The sequence below is a fragment of the Anopheles stephensi genome, chromosome 3, assembly GCF_013141755.1.
Source record: "Anopheles stephensi strain Indian chromosome 3, UCI_ANSTEP_V1.0, whole genome shotgun sequence".
Classification (NCBI taxonomy): domain Eukaryota; kingdom Metazoa; phylum Arthropoda; class Insecta; order Diptera; family Culicidae; genus Anopheles; species Anopheles stephensi.
The window spans coordinates 24996359-25023010 of NC_050203.1; the positions used below are offsets into that span (position 1 = coordinate 24996359).

The following is a 26652-nucleotide window of genomic DNA, read 5'->3' on the forward strand; positions in this document are numbered from 1 at the left end:
TATTTTATACATGTTATCCTTTTATATAATTTATTCGTTACTTCTTCTTTCTTTTTTAAATTAAACCTTCTAGACATGCATATTTTTGCAAATTATTTGTTGAATATATTTTGTTGCTTATTTATCAGAAGCTGTGACCAAGCGCTGTTCTCTACCATTTTATAAACAACTACAAACTGTTAAGTTCGATATCAATCTCATGGCAGGGCAAGGCCGATTAAGAGGGCTTCCTTAGCTGCAGGTGCTTTGAGTAGAATGCTTCCTCCGGGAGTTTGTCGACCGAATATTGTAATCGGTACTTAGATGTTATCTAAGTTAGATAAAGTTTTGCATGACTGCAAGGATACAATTACCGCTCTTTACCGCATACTTATGTAAGTTAGTATTTGGATTTTTTGGGTTTTACCTCGTTTATCTCCAGCCCGAGGTACAGTGCCGTTTGCTCCTGTGGTAAACTTCAGCTACATCAAAGAGCCTCAAACCTATGATATCTAGGCCATCAACGGCATCTGGACTGATTTAGAGAAGATAGTCCTCGAAGGTTATATTTCTCCAAATCGGATGGTCCTCTCTAGGTTATTTCTTGCTACTCTAGAGGAACAAAATCATTTGCTAAGAAAAATCTACAGTTCAACTCAAGAAAATTTCCTCATTCTATTCAAATTTACACATAAATTCCGAACTGCTTCAGCAAAGGACCGAACACATATTCTATATAGCCGTTCATGAGATATAATCAAAATACTCTCTTTCGGCCCGCAAAATGAAGTGTTATGGAAAAAGTCCTGTATGTATTTAATTAAGTAATACAAAACACAAAAAAATGTACTAAGGACACAGTTGCCAAAATTTGACACACGTTGCGCATGATATCCATAAAGCGAGTTCGCCAACCCTGCCTACGAAGAGAACATTTTGATTGAATTTATAATGCATCATGTTTTATCATCTGGCAAGAGTAGTCGGCATTTGCTTTTGTGCTCCGATTGATATTCGTTAATTATTTTCCCGAAATAAATTCGCTTAAATATGGTAGAATGATATCAATCTTATTTTGATGTTATGATGGCTTCATAGACACGTGACAGCTTATGACGTACCATGCGCCTCCATTGCTCGAACGTGCTTAACTTTCGGCCTTCTAAACATAAATCTTGAAACTAACTTACCATGGTTACTTTTGATTCGACTACTTTTCCTTCACATGACATCAAACAAGAATACGTTTTTCTTAAATACTTAAAGCACAGTTATAAGTTAAAATACACTTTATTTTCGATTTATTTTATTATTTATTTGCTTACTTTTAGCGTAACCCATTACGTCGTCCAAATAACAGAAAACAGATGGGGGATTGCTTAGCGACATTGATTAAATAATGAATTTTTGTATTTGCTGTTTTCTGTCACGATTGTTACCATTTATTTAACGCGTTGTCTTTAGCTATATACATTCTTTGGTATTTTAAATGTGTTGTTGTGTTGGGTCGTACTGTAATCGTTCAGTGCGCGTGGCGTTCCTACCTGAAGGCAATTAAAAGAACTGAACTTGTTTTTTTTTTCATTGCTCGCTTTTAGCATTATAGGCATACCACCACATTCTACAGTACCATATTCTTCTTCACTATCATTTTGACACCGAAAGCACACCGAGATAATATCGTTACTGGCTAGTTGCTGGCTCACTTGCTGCTTCGGAAGTGTTCCGCGACAGGCGCGCCCAGTACATGGCATGGGAAGTAGTAGTAGTTTACTGGCCAATTATTGTGGTGCTACAAGTATGTGCGTTTGTGTAATGCATGTCGAATTTGAACGTGTGTATAACGGCCTAGCATCCGTCCGCGAATGACGTCCTCCAGTCCATCGTAAAGTTCCCTTTTAGGGGGGGCCCACATATCACAAGAACCTTAATTATCATCATCATCGTACTCGTACATTGCCGGTGCCGGCGAATCCATCACGACAAAGTCCATACATTCGGTGTACAGTCGTCCTGCGAATAGGATGAAAAAGAAAACATACACCCAAAAACACATACATTAGTGGTGGTAGTGAGTTCAATTTTTTTAGGAAAACACGCATTATGTAGGACAAAGATAGAGGAGCGCTTTGCATTTGGTTAGTTTTTTGTTTATGGTTCGTACGACACTAAACGAGAAGCTGGGTTAGTGATGAAGTCTTAATTTGCTACATTAATACATGGGTTCCGCAAGCACATGCTCCAATGGCGCTTGTGTTGATTGGGCGGCAGCTTGTTAAATGTTCGCAGGAACAGCTTTGGTGGCATGGATGCACTTTCGTAGTGTTAGCATGCTGTTTATCGTTTAATATTTCGATTTGTTTCGCTATTTTCATTCTTTTCTATTTTTGGATGCTAATTTTTATAGTTTGTTGCTCAAGGTTTTTCGTTTTTTTTCTATGTTTTACTACTTTTCTCTACTTCTTTTTTCTTTTTCTCTTTTTTGCTTTGATTTATGGTTTCTGTTTTTCCTTTTTCTAATTTTGCGTTACATATTAGCTCATTTAAAAGTTTCTTTTTGTTTAGCCTTTTCTTTCTCTATCAAATCCATCGAATCTTTTGATTTTTACCCTAACTAAAGTAAATTAGATGAAAATCTAATAATAATTTAATTTAATAAAATATTCTCCATTTATCAATTCCATTGGCTGCATAGCACATATTACAAATTAACACACACACATACACATTTTAAAACATTTAAAACAACATTCTTTTCATACTGTGTTATTTTCTTGCAAAGGTTTAGTAAAGTTAATTGGAAATAATGAAGTTCGTTTTAGAAGAAAGAATCACCATTTTGTTATTTTCAGTACAGCGGTACACTAACACAGATGAAGTAAGCACAAGTAGTTATTGTGGTAGTATATTTACACAGCGGGCTAGTATCGTGTTATTGTTAGGCATCAGTAAGGGCACAGAGTGGATATAGTTAGGAAGAAAGTTTTTACGAAACAAAAAAAACGTCAGTTGCGCTCACCTTCGGTGGCCTCTGTCTTTGAGCTTTGAGCAACCATTCTGAGCATGGCATCAGTCTTCTGTTGCGTCCTTGCGGAAAAGCGTGTTACTTCCCGTGGTGCTCTTTGCGTTTGGTAGTGGCTAGATAAAGGTTGGCGATCCGATCCGTTGGTGATCCTCGATTGTAGCCATTTTGTTTTTGCAAACCCAATGGTTTAAACAAGAAGTCAAGCCAGAAATGAGATTGTTTGATTGTGTAGATCTATCTACCTTTGCTGTTTTATTGTAGGCACGTGGCGTTGCATTTCTTGCTTCAGAAAATCGGCGATTTGCTTTAACTCTTTTCACTTGCAACGAAAAGCAAAAACCATACTATCTACACACTCTCGAAAGTTTTTGTTCAATATTTCTACTTTTCACCTTGATAAATTTTTTGCCACCAACGTACATCCATAACGTCCACAGTGCAAGCAACAAATACTCTGTACAGTTGTGTTGTTGTCATTTTCACTCTCTTTACTTTTTCAGCCACTTTTGCTAAGGACACTCTCTACACACATAGAGAACATTACAGGACTAGCTATGCCGTTCACAATTTCTTTTAATTTTTTGCATGGAGTCGTATTGGCAACAGTTCGCTTTTCTATAATACTCATGTGCTTTTGTGTTAGGTTGAAAAAAAGAACGAGAATCACAATTCTGCTAGTTCATGATTCATATTTATTTACAGTAAGAAGTAATTGAATTTAAAGGATTCTTCTGCCGCTTGCAGAACCTCACCCTACATCAAACTAATTTGGTGCTTACGGGGCACGGACGTCAACCGTCAAAACAGTTGTGTGATCCTGCCGCACGTTACGGTCCATTAACGTTCAACCGTCATTTTTTTCTATGTCCGTGTGCCACAACAGCGTGCTGGTAACGACATGGTTGTTTTTGTTAACAATTTATTTAAAATTTTGTAAGTGTTTTGCGGCACCTTTGCTTCCGGGGCGAACTGTGACGTTTCAGTTAAGGAGAAGGCTTTCTACAGAGGGTTTGATGAAATAGCAAAGGAAAGCACCTTAAAACCAACACCTTAGTTTTTTGTGAGGGCATGTAATAGACTGTAAATATTGCACACGTCTTCCTTTGCGGTTGTTGTAGTAGTGTGGATTTGTGTGCGTAGTTCTTTTTGTCCCGTAGGTTATTATTGTTTGATGTGTGACTTCTATACTTTGAAATTAGTAGTAGTAGATGGCCAACGTTTCGGAAATTACAACGTTCTACGTAGGTCCTTTGGTTGGTTTCGAATAAAATCTTCAGAAGTAAAACTGATACTACACACCACCCGAAAACTTGTTATTCTTGAGCTTTTTTTTGCTGCAAACAACTTTGCATAGTTAAAAGAGAAATTAATTTCAAATAAAAAAAATTATATGATTTCAGTCAGTTCTCAACTTACGCAGGACTTCCGTTTACGTGATTTAAAAACAATTAAAAGATAACATTCAGAATTTACTATGTGGTTTTAAATCTTGAGTTCAATAAATCCGTTAAATTCTGCGTTGCCAGTGACTAAACATTTGTAGGGCTTTGAATTAATTTCAAACGTCACACGCACAGTGGAATAGATTATCAATTAGATATGGGTAAATTCTTAGATTTTATTTTCCAAATGATTGATTAAATTTCCTTTTTTGAATCATTCGATGAGCGATGTGTCAAGTGTGGTTTTTCGAGTTAATTTCGAGTTGTAATTTCTGGTCCTCCATTATCCGCGTAAGTTGGGAAGTGACTGTATTATCAGTTACTCCAAAACCGATCTTAATTATGGTGATTGAATTGTTTGCCATTTGCCAACTTTGGGACTACCTTACTCCGATAAAAAAATCTTATGTGTGTGTGTGTGTGTGCAGAACAGTCTACAATGTTTCAAAAGACTGTATTTATGTAATTAAAAAACACAAAATGGTGTCCAACCAACTAGAGAAGCTACGTAACACCAATTCTTCCGCTGCTAGCCATATAAAACAAAAACACTACCATTGAGAACAATTAAATGTGTGGATGTATGTGTGTTGAAATAGTGAATGTGTCTGTGTGTGTGTATTTGGTTTTTTATGACTTTTCTTCTAAAAGCTTTCGTTTTCTAGTGTTTTCGATTGCTTCTAGCTCACGACGACGGTATCCAACCAAGAACTGGAATGTTTTTTTTTTTTTATTTTTGCAATAATTCAGTGTTAATGTGGTTGAAGCATTTCCTTCGTTTTACTATTGAAGTACAGGGATTGGCTTTTTAATTTATTTTTGCGTCACGGTTTTTTTGTCGTTTGTTTTAATCATCTGTTTGCTTTTATTCTGCCCGACGACAAAAAGTAGTAGGAGTGTTGTTTTCGTTGCTCTATCGTTTGCTAAAATTAAACTAATTTTGCTTCCATAGTTGCGCTTCCGTCATTAATTACTAGTTTGCTTGTTCGGATTTCTTTCGGGGCTACCGCACTGCCGTACCACTTTTACGTAAACATAAAACAAATAAATAAGTTTCACTTTATACATTATACACAAATTTGTACTATCAACTTTTCTTCCCATAGTGCACAGTTTTTTCCCCTCGTTTTCTTTTCTTTTTCCATCTTTCTTTAGCTTTTTTTTGTAATGTTTTCCCTCCCGGTTTTTTTTGTTGTTTATTGTCCTCCTGGTGTGTGCACCTGTGCAGAACACAAGGTTATTTCTACCGTCTCCCGTTTAACTATCCAACCCATTTTTTTCTTTGCTACTGAGTCAAATTGGGCGATGGAGTTGGATATAGAAGAAGGGTTGCGCTTTGATGATTTAAGTCCATAATTAGGCTCCCGATAGCTCTTTACTAGCTTTGTTTTATATATATGTACAAGACTTCCTTAAACGACGAGACCGTCGAAGAGCTCACCGTCGTTGGATGATTCGTTGGCTGCTGTTGGCTAACTGATATTTGATGAACCGGTTCATCGGCCCTGCATCTAGACGAAGTGTTCTACTAGTGTTAATTTTTGGTTTTTCGCTGACTAATTTGCACAACGCGCGAACAAATCTCCCGAGTGCCCGAACGATCGCTCGATGGGTGTGCCGACGCTGCGATGGAGGTCGGAATTGTCACGTCAAGCAAATGCGTCGACACAAAAGCTTTCAGCTCTCCAATATCTTAGCTACACTCGATTTTTGACGTTAGGGTTCTTGGCCCCCAAGGGGGTTTGGGGCGCCTTTGGGCTCTTTCTAACGGAATCTCACACTTCTACACACGGTTTGCTGCCCGGTCGCAGAGTGGTTAATCGGGGAGGGAGTTTTCCTATTGCTTGGTATCGTTCGTTTGTTTCGGGGTTTTGTTGATGTTATAAAGCTTTAGCAATAATAACCTGCGTATCGCTGTGATGTACAGTCCTGCTGCTTGTTCGACAAGACCGGACTTAACTCGCTGACCTTGTTTTCGCACCGATGGCCGGAAAATCCCTTGGCACAGCTGTGAAGTGCAATAAAGCAAGAAGAGATGAAGATTAGTGTGGATGTAAACGTATATTTTTTATGTAAGATAGAGGGAATGGACATAAGTTAGTTGTATTAGACCGTATTACCGAATTGGAAATTGTTTTGTTAAATAATTTGGAAAACTATTAAAATTATCAAAAGCCAAAGTATGTTAGTAGACGGTGGTGTGCGATAAGAGCACGGTGTCTTATATATATATGGTGGATATTTACTAGCAAGCCAGCTCCCCGAGGGTGTCAATGTCGAAGCAAGTGCCGCCATTGTGACAAAAGTCGTCCCGATGGCTGCCGGCGCAGGTCCTCGAGTAGACCGCCGGAATGGACGATTCTGCAAAGGTATAAACAAATAAAACGGCAATATAGTACACACCGATCGATCGTAACAGTGATCGAGGTTCGTTGCGCGATGACGTGTTGGCCAAAAAATCGGGCATCGTGGCATCACGACCTGAGTCACCCGCTAGATGAACTCTGTCGGACTACTACGCAACACAGACAAGGCGGTACTTACTTGGCAAGGTAATTTTAACGTGCGTCGAGTTGAAGACGGACGAATTGTTATATCTATTTTTAGCCCGACACTCGTACTCTCCAGAATCCGACGTGGTGGCGTTGAAGATCAGCACGGACCGCCTCCTGCGAATGGGAAAGTGTAGAGCCGAAGGTTTAAAAATGTACGCACACACACACACACGATAGATAGGTGGAAAGCTTTGAGACGGTTCTCAACACTCACTTGAGATGCACTTGGGTGTACTTGGTGGCGTTCCGGTTGATCAGCCGCTTATCTTTGAACCAGGCCACCTTCGGCGGTGGGTTACCGCCGACTTTGCACACCAACCGTACCCGCTTACCCTCGACGCGTGTCACGTTCGGTGTGATGAAATGGATCACTGGTCGGGTACCTGTGGTTTGATTAGTAGAAGATGGAGGGAACGAAAAAAAAACAGTGAAAACCTTGGGGAAATCGAGGATGTCTTGTGAGGTCCGTGTGGTGAGCAGCGTTTCGGTTTAATTCGAAACCAAATATCATCCGCACAACAGTGTAAAGAGTTAAACTTAGACGGTTTTTAATATCCATGTTCAGCATTTAGTTTGTTTAACATGGTTCATCGTCGTTTTGTCAGCTCTTCTTGGGAGTGATATAGTACAATAAGCAGGACTGGGGATCAAATCTCATCAGGACCGTTCATCTGTAGTTATCCAAATATATGTAGGATATTCTGGATACTCTGGCAAATTTGGCGTGCCATTACGAAGCACCCGATTTTTTATCATCTTTTTTCAACGACATCACTCTGCGTACCATCGTATATATATTGTCCGTGTTTGACCTGCATATTGATGGCGTTATTGTATATCACCAGAGGAAACCAGAGAAAGAATAACTCAGAGACGGAAGTCTCTGTAAGCCGTTTGAACAACAACCATAGCAAATCACGAAAAAATCTCTCAAGGACCAACGTCTCTTTAAGTCATTTCATGAACAACACCTATAGAAATTCAATTATTTGGCCTCATCTGTAAGACAACCTAAGAATATCGCTTCCCAGTTTGCACTAACGCATTCTCGTTTGGTCGGTCTTGGTATATGCTTCATTGGAGCTCAACTTCAACGTAAGCTAACTCGCTGCACCCTATGCTTGCTTCTAAGGCAAACCCGCAACAATCTACTATCGGTTGCCAAGCGGTACGGTCTTCTCCACTTCTGGAGTCTGGAGCCTCCTTCAAGAAGGCATAATACGCAGTGCCGTTTTTAGTCACCTGAAAGGAAATATCGGTTCTACATTTGTGTTTTCCTGAATCGTCATCATACACCAGCATGATCACTCAGGACACCGGACGACACGCTACGTATTTTTCAACCCCTTTTCAGCGCTGGTCGATCCGACCCTAAGCTCCGCATATCGTCTGCTTTCAGCACTGTTTCAGACGCATTTAACCTCGGCTCAAGTCTGACGTGGCGTTTTCCAATAGCCTACTGTTAGTCTGATTGGTGTTATATGCAGATTTGTGATCGCTTAATTTGTGGTTAGTAATAATTTTTTATAATCTGAGTTAATGTATTAGGGTTTGAGACGTTGCAGATTATATAGACATTATGATTAATACAAGTAAGTCTTTTGCTCCGTGTTCTTTACTTTATCCCGATCATGCTCAGCTGTAATTTCTGATACCGTACTGTACTTATAACCATTATTTGTTTTGCACGCACTGTAAGAGTATGTTTGATTTTTCTCGCTCGGTTACGATCGGTTCTTTCTCAAAGTTCCCGTGTCTCTTGCTTCCTCAATGCCTCGCAGTTAAATGGAAAGAGGTGGAAAAAATGGAAAACATTCGCAAAATTTGATGAGGTTTTTGAACTTGGATCTCTTCTACACACGATGCCGGTGGCGAACCTGCGCAGAACGGCTAGTTGCGCTCCACAGACAGGCCCCGGCTCTTGTACGGGTGGCGAAGGCATGAACGCGTGCAACTGCTAAATGGAATACTGACGGGTGAGTTGTGAGATCGTAAAAAAACGACGTCCCTGGTGTAGGTCTGGACGATGATTTATGGCACAGCGGCACCCGTGTGCGGTCGATCGTAAATATTGGTGAATATTGACGGGCTGGTAAAGTGGTCTTTACTGTGAGCCTCTCTCACGAAGACTGAGCCCGAGAAGCGCGGGCAAAAAATGGTTCCCAATTTTGATCAAGGACGAACTAGGTTTGAAGTTTTTTTTTTGTTTAAAAAGTTCTTCGTGTTGAAGGTTTGAAGATTTTCCAATTTTATCCTATCAGACAGACTACAGACAGACAGATTCTGAGCAAGCAATATTTCGTGGATGCGTGGTTTGGTCCCAATTTTTTTTCGCAACACATGTTTGCAGTGTCTGTATTGATTCTGCAGTACAGCCTGCGTTAAATCGTAACGTATTGGCCCGTGCCCGTTTCGGAACACTTGTGCTAAAAAGTGTGTTTTTTCTTTCCGAGAATGGATTTCTACTACAAACAAAGAAAATATTGGCTGCAAACGTATGCATTAGGTGAGCAATATAAAGTGGAACCGGGCGGCTCGTTCGATAGTCAGAGTCGTTTTGCATTCCAACTAGCCAAGATGTTCCGTCAACTGGTTGAGTACGCTACCGTCGTTATCGTGGTGCTGGTGATGAACTCCGCTGCAAGCTACTTTCCTTGCCTGAATCCGTCCGGCTAGTCATTTCGAGAGAACATACACCCAAACGTAACAGGCATTTCCCAGGCACAACACCAGCAGAAGGATGGGTTTGCAACAACCCCCTACAGGCCTACACTGATTGAACCACTCGCCGACATGAGAACCGTACAATAAAAAAACGCACGCAACCTTTGACGCAAAATGGTGAGTTCTTCTTCTTCTTGGCCTTCAAGACCTTGCTACGTCATGTCGGCCATTTAATAATGGCTTATCAGGCGTCTAGATAAGATTCGAACGATAGAATTCGATAGAGGTTTTCGGTGTTTTCGAAACTGAAAGAAAATTTGTGGAAGGTGGAAACTTAGCGATGCACCGAGCATTGGCGAAGGATGTCTGCAAAGTCGATCTGTAAAACTAAAAAAAGGATAAGATTCCTCAAAAACAAGGGCAATTGCTACATGATAGCTTCACTCCCAGTCGAACGTTCGTAGTGAACGTTCATCACGATGAACTTTGTGTTCATCGAAGTTATCGTACCTCACGTATATGGGGTCAGACGTCACTCAAACATCAGCGTAGTGTTTGCTAAAGTTGAGTGCCGATATTCTTATCACAAGAGAAAATCGAATCAAATGCACCACACCGCCGCAATGTTGTATCAATATTCCATCATCATTCGACGTTTTGAGATGAAGGCTTGAACGTTTTGTAGACGTGGTGTACGTTACCAATAATCTCACACGATACGTCGCGCAACTTGTTTGCGAAGTCTGTTTTGATTGTGGGCTAACACAGTTTCGGTGGTACCTTCGATTTTGACACGAGCTGCTGGGAACCACTTGTTCCTACAAGTGAGGAAGCTCTTTTTTTTGAGAACTGATGGAAATTTCCATCGGATGCCGCACGACGCAATGCTAAACCTCGGAGTATAAAACCTCGGCCGGTCGTTCGATAGTCAGAGTCGTTTTGCATTCCAAGCAGCCAAGATGTGCCGTCAACTGGTCGAGTACGCTACCGTCGTTATCGTGGTGCTGGTGATGAACACCGCTGCAAGCTACTTTTCTTGCCTTAATCCGACCGGCTAGTAATTTTGCGAAGAAAAAACACCGTACGCAATAGGATCTTCTCAGGAACAACATCAGCTGAAGGATGGGTTTGCAACTCTACGGCCTACACTGATTGAACCACTCGTCGACACGAGTATCGTGCAATAAAAAAACGCTCGCATTTTATGACTCAAAATGGCGAGATGAGTTATTCGGGGTGTATTAGTTACAGAAAGAATGTTTGGAGAAGGTGGAAAGAAACGTCAGGTAGTGCAAAAAAGGATGCGTTGAAAAGGATAGTTGGTGATGTCTTGAAAAGTGCATTGCGCCCTCGAAATCGTCTCAAATTAAAAGGATATTTGTCTCATAATGCGATTAGAATTCAGGACCAATCCTCCAGAGTGTCGCGGTGGACCGTTCCGTCGCAATGAGGACTGTCAAACCAACTACGTGGTATCATGAAGTCTAGTAAGTCAAAAAAATCGTGATTAGGCCAAGAAGAAGACTCCTTTGCGGGACAGCTTTTTTACGGATGTTTATACCAAACGTTCTTCACGATGAACTTTGCGTTCATCTCTCTGACATCTTAACTTCGACCAGACTAACGAAGACTTCACGTATACATCAACGTTGTGTTTACTTTATTTGAGAGTCTAAAGTTTCACATCGCAAGCTAAGCCAAAGGAGCCACTCCGCTTTCGAACATGGGCCTCGGAATGGCCATTTAATAGCATTCCATTCGCAGAAAGAAAAGTGAACCAAGAAACCCGGTGCACTATCGGTGCAGACGATGCAGAGCAAGCCATGATCTCCAGCGGGCGGTTGGTTCAACAATGGTATTTAAAATTCTTCCACCAACCAGTTCTCCCTCCATTGCATAAACATCGATCAATCTTTCGGCTCACGGGATACCTGCACCTGCAAAAAGTGCACACTCTGTGCCGCCTGGTTTTGGTCTGCCTAAAATATATTGTAATATTTCTGTCAAAGGCCCGAAGTCTCTACCGACACACGGGAACGAGAGTAAAACAATCCACCCAGTAGTGATGGACAAAATGATGTTTTGTTCGTAATCGATTCTGGACGGTTACGAATTTTCCGGAATCGTTTCCGATAAGTAGGTCCGGAATTGGTTCCGCAATTGGAATCGATTCCCCGGAATCGAAATCGGTTAAAGAATCGCAAGCGGATTAAATTACCCCAAGAAATCAATGGCCGGTCCGGTGGCAGGGGAGACAGCGGCACCGATCTTCACACGGCAGGACCTGGGGATCAAATCCCACCCAGACCGCCTTTTCGTACCGGTAAAATCAAGTCACAGAATGGCAGAAATGGCAGGCTGAGAACTTTCAAGGTTGTAGTGCCAAGCAAGAAGAAGAAGAATTTCAGTGCAGAACCAAAAGTCTGATGTTATTTTTTTCGTACCACTATTTCCGAGTTCAAAGTCTGAATCTTATTCGGGTCTATCATTGGTTTTGAAATCGAAATATGTTCCCGAATAGGAATCGAATCCGTTACTGGTTCCGGAATCGATTCTAGAATTAGCTCCGGGATCAATTCTAGGAATTGAATCGGAATGATATATGAACCGGCACCTCGGCCGGTGGAATCGGCACCGGATAGCTACGATTCCGAGAGCTCCCATCACTACCACCCAGCCTGCTGCATTGTCTGCTCATTGTAAATTGTGACGAGGGCGACAAAATTAAATGGAAAAATTCAAACTAACCGCCTCTTCTTCAACATGCTGGGAAGAGGACAAAATGAGAATGTTAAAATCGTTTCAACGTGTTCGTGATCCGTGCGTGATCATCGTGCAAAGCATGATTCGGTTGGGAATCAAAATTATGCGGCAATGAAATGATGAAAGGGAGAAAAAAAGGAAGAAAACCATTGCCCAAAAAGTTTATCATTTTGTGAGTAAGCACACACACACACACACACACACACACACATCGGTTGAATATAAACAAATGAAACAAAGCGGTTTATAAGAAAAATAGAAACAAAAATAACAACAAAAAAAACATGAAAAACGTTCTTACCATCTAAAAATGTGAAGGAATAAACAGGCACAACTTATAAATAAACCGCGCGCGGAAGAAGTATAATAAAATAAAACTGCAAGCATAATAAAAATACCAAACCCCGAACTGGAATGAATATAGATTGAAATCGATCAATCTCGCGGTGGCCGGGCCCGGTCGGTGGTGCGTTCTGGGCCCCCGGTTATTGGCGGACGGCTCCATTTGTGCCGGCAGCATATCGCGAACACTGGACTTCGGCGTCTGTATGTGCCGGCTGGGCGATTTGCAAACAATGATTTGTTTATTTGGCTGCTGCCGCCGACGCCGCCAACGTCAGTTCGCACCGATCACACTCGCGGTACATTTCTTTCACCCGCCCAAAAAGGTGCCAAAGGCGACAGAGCCCCAGCAACGCAGCCGCTGGGCCAAGATACCGAAGGAAGAAGCGTTGAGGGTGGCAACCAAGATGTCTGCAAGAGACATGCGATGTTCATACTTTCGCTCGATACTGATGAGCCCTGAGCAGCGAACTGTGAAGTGTTTGTGTGTGTGCATCCATTAATCCCAAGGCATCCACCATCTCCAGCCATTTCTCTATGGCAATTGCTGCTCTGTGCATAACCTCAAAGGTTAGGCCGGTCGGTTCACCGCCACTACGCACGAGGGAGCAGCCGGGACTACCAATAAAGGGGACGAAGGGAACGCAACACACACACACACACAGGCAGAAATGATCGCGTTTCTGCGGCAAGATATGCTCGTTGCATTGGGGTGGGACCAGTTCGATGGCTTATGCGCCCGTCCGTCCGGGGTTGGTTGAATTTTCCGCCGCCGCTTCCCGGCAAGTATAAACAAAATTGTGCCGATATGGGCGAAAAATTGTTGATGAAAGAGTTCACTACACTCTTTGGTGCCGAATCGTGCGCTAAACGTGGAGGAAATTGATTGTGCGTCAAGCAGCTCGAAGCAGTAAATGGAAGGGGAATATTTGGTTGAGATACGCATTCTTCTGAGGAAGATGGGTATTATGTGGGTACTGTAGACTGCGCCTGAATGTATGTAAATGCGACTTTTAAAGTGGCTGGCGACCTCTGGGACAAACGATTATCAAATTGCTAGCTATTCAAATTATCAAATTTTTTTATATCTGTAATACATCTAGGTGTAATTAATCTCATAAACATAATTATTGACATTATAGTAAAATATTTCAATTGAAAATAACTAATTTGGATGATATTTTCCATGCGCTTTTAGTCTATACTGCGTATTGATCTGCTTTACTGTTTTATTATTCTTGCCGCTATATTCTTGATAAATAACATTTAACTGTGAAGTGATCTTTAGGATTTTTATTAGGATTAGGAGGATTTTTATTAGGATTAGGAGGATTTTATTTAAAAGAATAATATAGGATAATCGAGGCAGATGAAAATCCCTCATGGAACCTCAATCTCAAGATCTTGAATGCTAGGAAGGATCATACATATTCTTTCAGTCTCTAAGATAGTTATTTGCCATCGTTTAAAAGCAACGGGAATGGTCCTGAAGATGACATTTAATAAATAGCTTGAAAATTAAATTAAATAAGCCAAGATTAATTGAGATATAGCCCACATAATCCTCTTAGCATAATCCGAATTTTTATCTTCTTATCTTAATCTTGTTATCTTAATATTTATATCAAATTTATCTTCAAAATTGGAAAATTTAGTAGCTACTAATGGACAGAACCATGGATATGGTGCGCATAAGCAATATTTCCTTAACTTAAAAATAATTGCTAAATTTGAAGTTAAGAAAATTCTGCTTCCCACAAACGGAACCGTTTGCAGCAGCGTGTTTCTGTCACGCCTGTTCACTGCTCTTGCTCTCTTGTAAGCGCGGATAACCGAATCATCTACCCTCAGATATCGTGCATGCTGTTGCAATCATTCAAAATGCATTTTCTTTTGCATTTTCCCTTCGATGCTTTCCCCAGCCATCAACCGGCTTATAACGCACGGCACACGTTTCTGGTGGTGGCTGGCGTTACAATGTTGCGCGCCGTCTTAAGAGCTACCACCCATCGCGCCCGCTCGTCTTTTCCAACCGCCAAGCGGTTTGTGCCAAGTGCACCGAGAGCTCAAAATAGAACCAGACCAGGACAGGTGGGTCCCATCTTTTCGTGGTATACTTTTTTTTTAATACTATTTTGCTGGCTACTGTCGTTCACGCGTGTTAATGTTGTTTTCCTTGTTTTGTAGATATATTTTTTAGATTTGAAGCTTTGTTTGGTGCGCTGCTAGGTTGACTGCGATAAAGCGAGAATGGTGGTGTACGAAATAAAACCATCCTCAAGCGGGACATATATGACAAATAAAGCGATGCACCAGCGAACGGCGGAGTTTAGCCGTTTGTTGGACGCATTTCGTACGGCGACACGGATATCGATTTCATCTTGCGTACTTCCCTGGTGGGTGGAAGCGAGAGGAGGTGAAGTGAGTGTTGGTTGATTGAAAGCCATACGATCCGATGCCACCCATCATATGTCGCAGAGAAGATGCATTTTAACAACCCACCCTCCGAAAACATGCCGCGTTTGGTCCGAAATGTCGAAATGGCAGCCTCGGTCTCTGGCGCGAGCGTTCCCGGTCTCTGCGTGCACGGTATTGGCAGACGGTTTCGTCTTGTGCTGACTATCGTTACGCTAGGACGTTAGTGCGCCTGCCCATCCATTGCAGCGCCGGTTTTATTAAACGATGAATGAATTTGGCGTACTTAGAGCCAAGAGTACTCTACTCACCTTCAGCTGACATGACGTGCGGATGTCATTGGCCGCCACGCAAGGAACAAGAGTCAAGAGAATGGGCGGGAGGTGGAGGGTCTGGTCCGTATTCATTATACAGAGTCCCACTCCAGACAATAATGGTATGCTCTGGTCTGAGGGCGAGGTACCATCCGTAGCCAATTGGCGACTGATTGCGTCTGACAAACGGGGGAAGCCACTTTGGCAATAGTTCAAGGCGATGTCTCTGTAGTCATTCATCTCGCGCCAGAGCCGCGCTCTGACGATAAATACGATACTAGAAATCTCAAAAATCTATTTCAGTCTAGCGGCAAGTGAGCGAAGGTTTTCCATCAAGGATCGCCACCGCCAGACACACACACACCTTAGTTAGTCATCCCTGGGGACCGTACCAGCCAGAGTACCAGTCGGAAGTAGTTCATAAATTCATCAGTTACCCGATTTTACTGTATTCATATGTGTGTGTGTTTGTGTGAGTTTTTTTTGGCAAAGACATTCGGTTGCTGAGCTCTAGCAGATCCTAGTACCACTAGAGTTCCTTCACCCCTGCACCACACGATAGGGTAAGGTCCAGACTCAATAACCGGAAGGGTCGGGGTGGATTTACTTTGTCGTCGCAGTTACTTGCACTGCGTCGCACACGCGCTTGTCCAGACCGATCCGGCCGGTGTCGCCAGAGCAACACTTCAATTCCCGCTTAAAATACAGCTCTAAAGCGGGAATATTAGTGAGGGGGTAGTTGATCTTGCTTCTTTTTTTTTGACTTATTCGAACAAAAATAAAACCAATTATGTGCAGCACCGTCGGGTTCGAGCCGTATGGCAGTGTCTGCTGCCAGCCCCGCTGGCAAGAGAAAATCGCAGGGAAAATTGCGGGTGTTTGTGTGTCGTGGAACCATACGTACAGGCACTACCGGAGCCGTTGGAGATGGATGGCTGTCTATTTTTGTGATTTATGAACCAAAAGTGCGTCTCCGTGTGTGCGATTGGGTACGCGTCTCTGCGCTCAGGGGATGTCTGTTTAGCGTGCACGAGACGGACCAATCCTCCAACCGTGCCGGCAGTTAGGCGAGAAAAACAAAGCAGAAAAGGAAGAACTGTGTTGGGGGAAGGGATGTTCATCATCACACGATACGATGTTCTTCTAGTCATAGATCGGGTCCATCAACGCGGTTCGAAAAATAGACGACAGAATAGAAATGTTGAATGCTGCGTCCCCGTCTGACTGAGGGTAAGCGATCGCCTAATTCTGGTTCTCTCCTTTTCCCACAGCGGAGATGACTTTATCCCTAGCAAAAGCAAACTAGCTAAACGCTACGTAAGAGCATCATTGTTACGTTACTTTTCAAATGCTCAACTGTTGCGGCCGTCTCCATCTTTCCAACCGGGTTCGAACTTCACTGACGCCACGTAATGGGTGTGTTATTTGAACAAATATTGACTCACGAGCAATAAATTACCAATCAACCAGTGTAGCGCACATTGGTAAGCGGAAGAGATAGTGTGGGAGACGAGAGAGTCCTTCCAATGCGTCTCGAGCTGTATTGTACATCGTATCCTTTGCAACGAACTGACGCCAGGAAAGGTGTTTGACGTACACTCGGGGTACACCGCGTGTGGCATGTGGGCATGGAGGCAACGTGCGTCATTTCAACCAAAACACCCAGATCTCAACTTGTACTATGTACTAACTTCTCAATGAAACCTACGCGAGTGGAAAACGACTAGTTGCCAGCTAAAAACAAAAAAAAAAACAATGCTCCGCTTGGATGAGCTCTTAAGTGTGCGAGCATTGTCGGGAGTGAGCCGACGAACCGCTTGCGTAAAACCAGATTGGGGTAGAAATGGCGTACGCATCTTCCGTGCGTGGTCACCTTGATATGGGACGCCAGTGACCGGGTTCCCGATGGTTCCCTCGCGTAATTGGTGACAAATTGGCAGCATGACAAAACTGTCAATTCTTCTCTACCATTGGTGAATCTTACCGCGTAGGAAGCGGCAAGCAGCGGTTCTGCGATTAGTTTCTAGTGTTGTGACCTTCCGATCGAAAGGCAGCGCACAGACGGGGCGCACACAATACTTGATATTGATTCGCGGGCCCCGTTCTGTGCACCGAAGGGCACCGTCTGGTAATTCGATTCGGGGCGGCAATATCGTCGTCACATCACACATGGCTTCTACCCCTTCCGATCATCAACAACACCGATCGCACACGATGGGGATGGGTGTTCGCACGTTCGATGATGATGTGTGTTTTGAAGCTGGTGTGTATTTTTACGCAAACTTTACGCAGATCAAACCGTCGATCCTCCGAGATCTGCCCGGTGCAGATTGCATTCTCCCGAAGCGCTCTCATCAAAGCGCTTGCGGTGCCGAGATTTCTGCATTAGTAATTAAATGTAACCGCACACTAGGCGCGTTTTTCTTTTTTTTGCTGTTGTATGTGCAGCGGCGCGCGCGCGTCTTTCAATCGGTTGAATTCATGCGCAAGATGGCGCGGTGGAATGTGCAAACGGACACAGTCAAGCTACTGCCAGATTTGCTGACCGGCAGAGGGGTTGGAGGAAGTTTTGGATTTCGTGGGTCATCGCTGATGCGTTGTGCAGCGGTGTGACTCGGCGTGCGTTTAATTATGCAACTGGGTGCCATTCAGTTTTGTGCACAGCAAAAAGAAGAGGAACTAAAAAATGGCGCATTTGGAGCGTTGTGTTATGACCATAAGCTTCCAATTATGGCAACAGCGGGAACGGTATTAAGTTCCTATTTCGGGTTCAAACTTGTTAGTGTAACGAATGATCTGCTGAGGTGGATTAGAGCAGAGTGATCCTCTACTAGATTATCGCTAAAGATTTATATCGAAGAAAATCGCATTGCCTTCTAAAACTAAGCCATGTTTATTGACCTCTCACGTGCCTATTTTCGTTAAACGAATCTTCCGGGGGGAGTTTTAAAGCATATTTTCCCACACGAAATCGTAACACGACACCAACCAGCTACTCGACGAAAACACTCTTCACCCCTTGATCGTCTGATCGTAACATTAACAGTCTGTGCCTTCACTCCCCAAGCCGCCATGCCCCAGTGACTTGCGTCATGGGCAGAACTTAATGAGCGTAAATTAATTTATCAAAATTGACACCACACTTTTCGATTCATTCATCCACTGCACAGGCAAAAAGCAATTGATCAGCGTAATGGCACGGTTCCGGAAAATTGAATACCTTCGTGGTCGATTCATGGGTAACCTTGTCGTACTATTTCTGGCCCTGCACGTAGGGCACGGAAGAGTATGGAGACGTAATAAAAATTATTAAGTTATAGCAAATGAAAATAAAAACCCGACACCACCGAATGTGTACGGAAACGTTCGCCCAGAAGTAGCAGACGGTGGCATTTTGTGTTCGGTCGGGTTTGAATGCAAAGCTTTGCTACAACCAGAACGCACCAGAAGTTTTGTCTGCAGACGGGTCAATTTTGCGTTGCATATTGCCCACAGTCGCACCTTCCCCTGCAGGGTGTGAGGACCCAGGAACGGAAAATGACTTATCGATGCGGATTATTGGTCACCTCGTAAACTTCCGGTAGGAGGGCAAACAAAAAGCCGGGCATTTTCATGCTAGCATCAGCCAGAAAAAATAAAGCTCGCTATCGGTAGGTTCCATTCAAAATAGTAACTGTTTTTTTTTAATTTGTAATTATTATTATCTTTTTAGATTTACTATCGTGCAAAAAACAAAATGCATCGTCAGAGCATTTTTGGCATCGGCAGTAAGGAAAACTGAGGCTCACAGGGACAGTTAAAAAAAGGAGGAAGAAAACGATTATTTGCTGCCTGGTCCAACGCTACTGCGAATGAAGTCAAAATTTGTTTAAGACTGAAACGGAGGGAGAAAAAAGTGGCAAAATAGCACAAACCGCCGGGCAGAGACAGGTCAGAGACGGTTGCAAGCCTTTGTTGTATTTTTTGGCAAATTTAGCGTTTTGGCGCATGCTGGCGAGCCTTTGGATCTTTGCAATAACTGTGTAGAGTATACTTCTGCCCATTTGTTTGCTTGAGCAGAGCTGCTGATGATGCTCGTACCGCTGCTCGTTCCTTGCACTAATGACTAGGATTGAGCGAATGGGGACGCGAGAAACTGCAAGCTCCGAGGCTTTTTTGCAGCACGTTAGTAACCAAGCAGGTCGCGAAAACCGACTGAAGTGTGAAAACAATGGAACCGCTAGTGTGTGCGCTCCCAGGGATCTCCTTTTGCAACAATGACCGGCAGAAGCTGGACAATCTGTCCACAAAACGGACGATGCTAACGGACGGTTGCGATCTTGATGTTCCACAAAAAAGAGAGCAACAATTCAAAACGCAAAACAAAATTCGCGATTTTTAATTGTGACAAACGAAGAAACAAAGGCAAACGGTTGAATTTTGCAAAAAATAAGCGTGAAGCAGATGGACATGAAGAGAAAGGGTAGAGAGAGAGAGGGAGAGGCTCGTATGGGTGTGCAACAGAGGAAAACGGTATCCAAAGTTGATGGAGTTGATTCTTTTAGTAGATTCTGGATAGTAGATCCTCCTATGAGGCTACAAACGCTTGAGTGAGGAACTTTTCGAACTATAACGATAGTTTTACACCATAATTTTTGGATGTATCGCAATTATGGATCTTTCGAACATTTCTAAAAATATAACAAAATCCCTTATCTGGATCAGAAACTGGACATTCTCTATTTTTTTTAATGCCTGTAATATCTGGCATCTAGACTTATTGATACCACGTAGTTGGATAGTCAGTCGTCACTACTGGGGAATGGTCTGGATTGGACTGAAACCCGGCCGGACGACCTCAACAGCAAATTTTACAACCTAGGAATAACTCTTTACAGTTTGCATATTGATTCGTGTCATAAGAATTATAAACGCAGTTTATTTCTTCTTTCTATGCTTAACAACCTCTTAGGTCACGCCTGTCATTTTTAAGCTTATTAGACTTGTTGAAAACCACGTAGTTGAATAGTTCGGGCTCACTACGGAGGAACGATCCGGTTGGGATTTGAACTTCGGTCCTGCAGTGTGAAAAGTTTAGATGTATATTATAATACTTCATTATACATGTTAAGCCTTAAGTTAGGCTTTCCCAAAGAAGCGTCGAGGTTTAAGCTTAAACGTCAAATGTGACACGAACTTAAGGGAATGTAATAGATACGGGCAGATGATAGAAATAGGATAGAACACGGGTAAGGTCATAGGAATAAACTCTTCATTTCTGCCCCACGTTCCAAGTCCACAAATACTATGCTTTCAGGTATCACAAACGTTAGCTTGTTTCATCTTTATACAAGAGAATAAGCTGTCGTGTATATTCGGTGATTCCAACCCATATCACTAACATAATCCAAACCCACCCATAAGAACAGTACCGTAATGAGGAGCTTTGCGAAAAAATAATTTTTGCAACAGAGCCCCGAAAAGCCGAAAAAGCGAGGGCCGAATAAAAAAAAACTGCCAGAAATGACAGCAAACCACCCGAGATCTATCCATTCGTCTAGGGAGCGAGTGCGGCTAGTGTGTGTTCCTATTTTTTGGCCCAAAACTCGCTGGATCGCTTTGTACGCCTGGGGACCGCACATGGTCGCGCGGTCATGGTGATTAGCAGCGCTCGCAAACCCAGCGTTACGTGACTACTTCCGGTGCGGCCGTCGGAGGCAACCAACCCGGCAACAGGTAACGATTTTGCAATTTTTGCCACTGCTTGCATCCGCCGGCCATTAATGACAAACCTCGGTGCGCCCAACGAAGGGTCAGGCCCGGGGGGGTTAGTGGCGATCAAGGTGAGGACGATACGAAGAGATGCTCCCGTCCTGCTCTTGCCCAACGGGATTGCTGTCTTCAATCATTTTGGCAATGAAATCGCAAAATGGTGTACCCCAACGAAAAAAAAATCGCAAACAATTGCCAATTCTCCCCAAAAAAGCGCATGAAAGCAGACGAAAAAGAGGAAAAAGAAATTGTCCGCCGCGCCATGCTAGAGAACTCCCACGAGAGCGCTCTGTTCAGGATTGTAGGCAACCCACGGATGAAGCCCCGCGTGTGAGAATGGCGAGAGACGCAACATAGCGGAACACGATCTTCAAACCTTTGGCCCGACGAAGGCGACGATCGTTGCTTTGCCACGACTTCCGGTGTTTTCGGAACGAAGCTCACCGGCAGAGCTCACCAGGCTGGGGGAAGGTTCCAGTGTGTCTGGTACGGTTACGGGCACGGGGAGGTAGCGGAAGAGCGCTAGTAGTAGTGGGGAAACGAAACACGCGAAACATTGCGAATTACAAACCACCCGACCGGTGGTCTCCCGGAATTAAATGGCCGTAGCCGATTGGAACCTCGCCGGCCGTTCTTCGGCCTCAACGTCCCGACCTCCCGGTTCGCGGGTTAGATTATTGGACAATATTAACATCAGCGGCAAATTAATTATACCTTCCGTCGAATTTCCGAAACATGCTACCGCTGTGGATGACGGGTAGACGGAAAGGAAGGTTTCCGAGAGACGAAAACCGGGTAGGTCAAATTTTGGCCAAAATTCTGATAGATAGGTTAGGGGTTAGCCAACAACAAAAAAACGCACATAGACAATCCTCTAAGCACCCCCAACATAAACCCCCAATAAACGGGAGGGGGGGAGTACGGTTAAGGGAAAAAGGGGAAGCAAGAACACAACCCGCACGACTGACCAACCGTAAGTGAAACGAATGGTAAATGGTGGTTTGTCAGCAGGTTTTTTTTTTCGGGGGCAGCCTGGGACATTGTTCGGGGTTTTCGAGATTTGATCCACACTGTACGCGCGCGCGCACTTCCTCCTCCCCTCTTGGCAGACGGCAAGAGTGCATTGTGTTTTGTTCTTGCGCTCCCACGCGCAATTGTTGCCGAAAGGGGTAGGGGAAGAGGGAGGCAGGGTAAGGTTTGGGAGGCGGTGATGTGGGAGCTGTCAAGCGTGTGCTGATGGAGGTTAAATTGGAGTGGAGCAAAACCGTTTGTATGAACTGAAGATATCGTGTAACCTGCGTATATGTGGTCGAATGATCGAATTTGGTTCGAGAGTCGAGAGCCGAGGTTGTTTGAGTTAAGGGAAACATGTGGCGGAATCGAAGTTCAATGCAAAGTACTGGTACTGTTCCGTAGGAACGGAATATTAATAATCTATGCAATGTGTTAATATTTATTGTTTATAATATTTCTCTAATTCGGTCTTACTTCGGAGGACTCGCTAGAGTGCCGGGGTTTGTAAGTTTAAGTTATCTTTAGTTTATCTCGTCCACCAATTCGGTAATTCTGGTCTTTTTGGTGAACGAAGGCACACTTTATGGGTCCTGATTAGGTCGTTTCTCATCCATGTCCTCATTCATGGATTCAAGATAAAAAAGATTGCATATGCTGGTAGTCATATTTAATGTGGAGGATTTGATCTCCAATAATTTTATAGTCAGTCGTATTTTGAAGCGATTTAAAAATAGTTCATAGTGTTGAAAATTGTACAAGACTTGACACAATGTCACTGTCCAGGATTAGGATTATAATGCTACGGCTCAAAACTTCAAGATTTTTGACCTGATTGTCTATTATACGCTAGACTTTAAGTTATCTACTTGCGAGAGATGAACTAAGTCGATTGTAGTGTAAAAATAGTCCGTTTTGGTTACAACATTTTCTTTTAATAATCGCAGAAAGCGACTACTTTATGTAAGACACAATTTATCAAAGACAACATCTCTTCTCCACCAGCAAATTATTCATATCTGTGATTATCATCCTTATATCTTCTTCTTTTTCTTGGCCCAACGACCACTTAGACCATGCCTGATCATTTCTGACTTATCGATACCACGTAGTTGGATAGTCAGTCTTCACCATGGGACAAGATCTGGAAGACATGATACGGGTAGTGATTTGACAGTCTGTATCCTTGCTGTCAAAAGGATACCTGTCAAAGCGTACTAAATGGCTTACGTGCTGTTGGATTGCATTCCTTTTTTTTATTGTATACACCTTTAAGTATAACCCCAATTATAAATCTCGATGAAGCTTGTGATGTTCTGTGAAGCTTGAGGTAAGGGAAAATGATTACCAGTTTTTTAGAAGTTAATTAACCAGTTTGAGCAAAAAACGGATTTCGCTGTCGAGACATGACAGAACGCGACCATCGTACGCGCGTGCCATCTGCAAATTCGGACACAAGAATCTATTTGCATTAAAAGCAGTTCGTGTGCGGGGGAAAAGAAGAATCGAGCAACAACTTCACAAACTCCAGACTACACCGGTGCGAGCGTAAATTCGTTAGCAACACCTATTCGAAACGAAAGGCAATCAAAGCTTCCGCGCACCTCTGGCTTTAATCTTCCACAATTGTGCGAGTGTTTGTTTGGACGGCTGTCTAGCCGGCGGTCGATTAGCTGATGTTTTGGTTTGGTTTTGAGAATTGGCCAGTGCACATTGCGTTTGCTTATTGCTTTGGCTGTTTCCGGAGCCGCCACACAAACCGCCATCGTGGAAAACACGGACCGAAGTTTTTTTTTTCGGGCAGGGCGTTCGGTTCGGAGCAAAAACCGCAGGTTCGTCTACTGTCTGCGGCAATTAGAGATGTGTATGTAAAGATCTGGGGAATACGTTTTTTTTCGCAAAAGAAGAAAACAAAACGAGAAAAACTCGTGCCAAGGTTTTCCGAGGAACAGAAATACTCAGTTTTGATTACAGTCGTTACCGTCTAATCGTTACCGGTGAGTGGTGAACGATAGGAGAAAATTCTTTTTCCAAGAAAACCTTCACCGTGTTTTGCTGCTGGTCAGAAAATAAAAACATTTGCAAAAGTTTTTTTAACGAATTTTAATTTTTTTTTCTCATAATTTGGGAGGTTCGGGCAGGTTCTACAAAAAAAATAAAAAAATAACTGACTTCAAAAAAGTCTCACAGAACGCAAACGGACACAAATGTTTAATATTTTAATTGCAACGAGCAAAACAGACTGTCGTTACGATGGGGCGAAAAATTAACACTAGAAGGAAAAAAAGTTTCAACAACCCATAACGTTGAAAGTCAGCCACCTTAAGGCTTTATCTAAGTATATTTTTGAAAAAGTTATGGCAAAACTAAAAAAAAAATACTTGCTTTTCAAATGAGCAGCAACCAAACGCTCTTTTTGCATGAGGCTTCTCAAGCCAAGGACAGCTAACTTGCGCTAAAAAGTTAAAAGAAAGCGTGAGAAAAGGTTTTGAAGGCTGGTTCATACAGCTAGACACTAAGTTTTTAAAAACCCTTGAGTGTACATGAAGGTAAGCATATTTTGAGCAGAGTTTAGAAACCAGTTCAAATTAGCCATGGCCTTGCTTGACAGTTTTTCAACCCTTCAGTGTACATGAAGGAAAGGTTTGTTTTTTGTACAAATTTAGAAACAAATTCCAAGTTACGCTACCAGATTTCGTTGTCATTAGCGCTATCTACAGCTTCAGTTTGTATACTGGTTTTTGGTGTGGGACTAATTTAAGTGCAGTTCTCTTTTTGTTTCATTCTTGCCGTATACGAAGAAACAAATTGGAAACAAAAGTGCACCATCTCACCGCACGCTCCAACACGAACGGTCCTGTCCGAGATGTTATCGCCTGAAAAACGGAAGCGCCATGGGTAGTGCCGATAGAAGCGAGCGCTCCCCACAGGTGTTCTCGGATCTTGCGTCGGCTGAATAAAACCAGCACCATTGATATCCGACAAGCAGCAACCCTCACACTTTTCATCCATTTTTTTTGTACGTGTGTTGTTGAGAAACGATCTATTAATCGACACCGGTGATAGCCAGGGCGGATACACGGCCAAAAAACTTCAGCCCGGCGGGAAAATAAACAACTAGCCGCAAAAGGCGCGTATGGCGTGGCAGGACTTTTCGTACGAAGCGCTGAGTGAAGTGCATCCTCGGGAAGAAGACACCACCACCACCACACCCCGTGCAGTGGTAGCGGGTCGGCCAATGGTCGAACCCGCTTCCGGCGCTCTTGGGTGTATACGATTGATAGGTGTTTTTCTTTCTTATTTAGCCGTCATACAACACACAAAGGCACAGGATGCCGACAAATTGAAGACTCATCACCACACTGCCAGCCGGTTGTGCTAACGAATATGTTCCAGATGGAACTGTGCTGCGGGTCCGATGTTGGCAAGGGCGATGACGTCAGAACACCGGCAAGGCCATTTACTCAGAGATTGCACATTGATTCAGAACATCAGCGTAACTGTGCGAAGACTCAAAGGGAGGTATTCTTGTCAGATGTACAGGGAAGCCTCCCGGGGAATCAAAATGTTTTGCATTCGTATCTTCTCCTTGCTTGGCACTACAACCTTGAGTTCTATCATTGCTGGCTCTCTGTGACTTGGTTTCATCTCGATAGTCACTCCTGCTCTCGGGGAGGCGATCTGGATGGGATACGATCCCCGGTCCTGCAGTGTGAAGACCGGATCTCCTCCCCTTTTGCATTTGTTTATCAGCGATAATTTATTGATGATGGTCTTCCAAGCAAGTAAACATTTCTTCACTCACATATTCGGTGTCACATGCAAACAAAACGTCACAAAAAAAAAGGCTAGTCCCCGACCGAGTAAGTCGTCACTTTTCAAATGTAAATAAAATGCTGTCAACGCCATATTGTTGTCCCCATATATTTGCAACTAAGTCGATCTAAGCAAAATAAACATAAGTTGGCGGGACGGCGTCCGGAGCTACGGTCTGCTTATGGAAGTAGTCGCCCAAAATCTGTCTATTGCTTCCAAACGTCGTTTTCCAATAACGTTTTTGATTCAATTCTTCCCGTTCATAGTTTGTGTGAAGAAGGTTTCTGAAAACTTCTCACCAACCACCAGTACCTGTTCCGATTTGCGATCTGTGAGCATAACGGAAAAAACCTGTAAAAACAAATAGAACCTGTGGATCGGTCTCTGGACACGCAACACTTCTCGAAAGCCATAGTCGTTTGTCATCACATAAACTCGATCTTAATTTTCATCCCTCCTCCCCCAGTTTTTCCCCCCTTCTCCCCACCCTTGTATGCACGGTGAATGGACGGAGACACAAACAAAAAACCACAGGAGTGTGCAGCAGGTTCAGTGGACGCGTGGCTTAAAAATGC

The 26652-nt window shown here is 43.1% G+C and overlaps 2 protein-coding genes across 15 annotated transcripts in view; one reads left to right on the forward strand and one right to left on the reverse strand.

Moving 5' to 3' along the window:
• The window catches only part of LOC118511392 (leucine-rich repeat extensin-like protein 5), an 89216-nt gene that overhangs the window by 1858 nt on the left and 60706 nt on the right, over positions 1 to 26652 (forward strand). The window lies entirely within an intron of this gene.
• The window catches only part of LOC118511390 (protein vein), a 51947-nt gene continuing 26526 nt past the window's right edge, over positions 1232 to 26652 (reverse strand). For 12 of the 14 annotated variants that reach the window (XM_036054409.1, XM_036054410.1, XM_036054421.1 and 9 more), the window contains 5 exons: positions 7216 to 7384; positions 6991 to 7115; positions 6693 to 6807; positions 6351 to 6454; positions 1232 to 1992 (listed from right to left, as the gene is read on the reverse strand). In XM_036054409.1, coding sequence (XP_035910302.1) covers positions 1907 to 1992; positions 6351 to 6454; positions 6693 to 6807; positions 6991 to 7115; positions 7216 to 7384 — 599 coding nt within the window. In that variant the 3' untranslated portion in view covers positions 1232 to 1906. Of the gene's footprint in view, positions 1993 to 2998; positions 6455 to 6692; positions 6808 to 6990; positions 7116 to 7215; positions 7385 to 26652 lie in introns of all 14 variants that reach the window. The other 2 variants (XR_004906146.1, XR_004906147.1) reach the window with 1 other exon arrangement.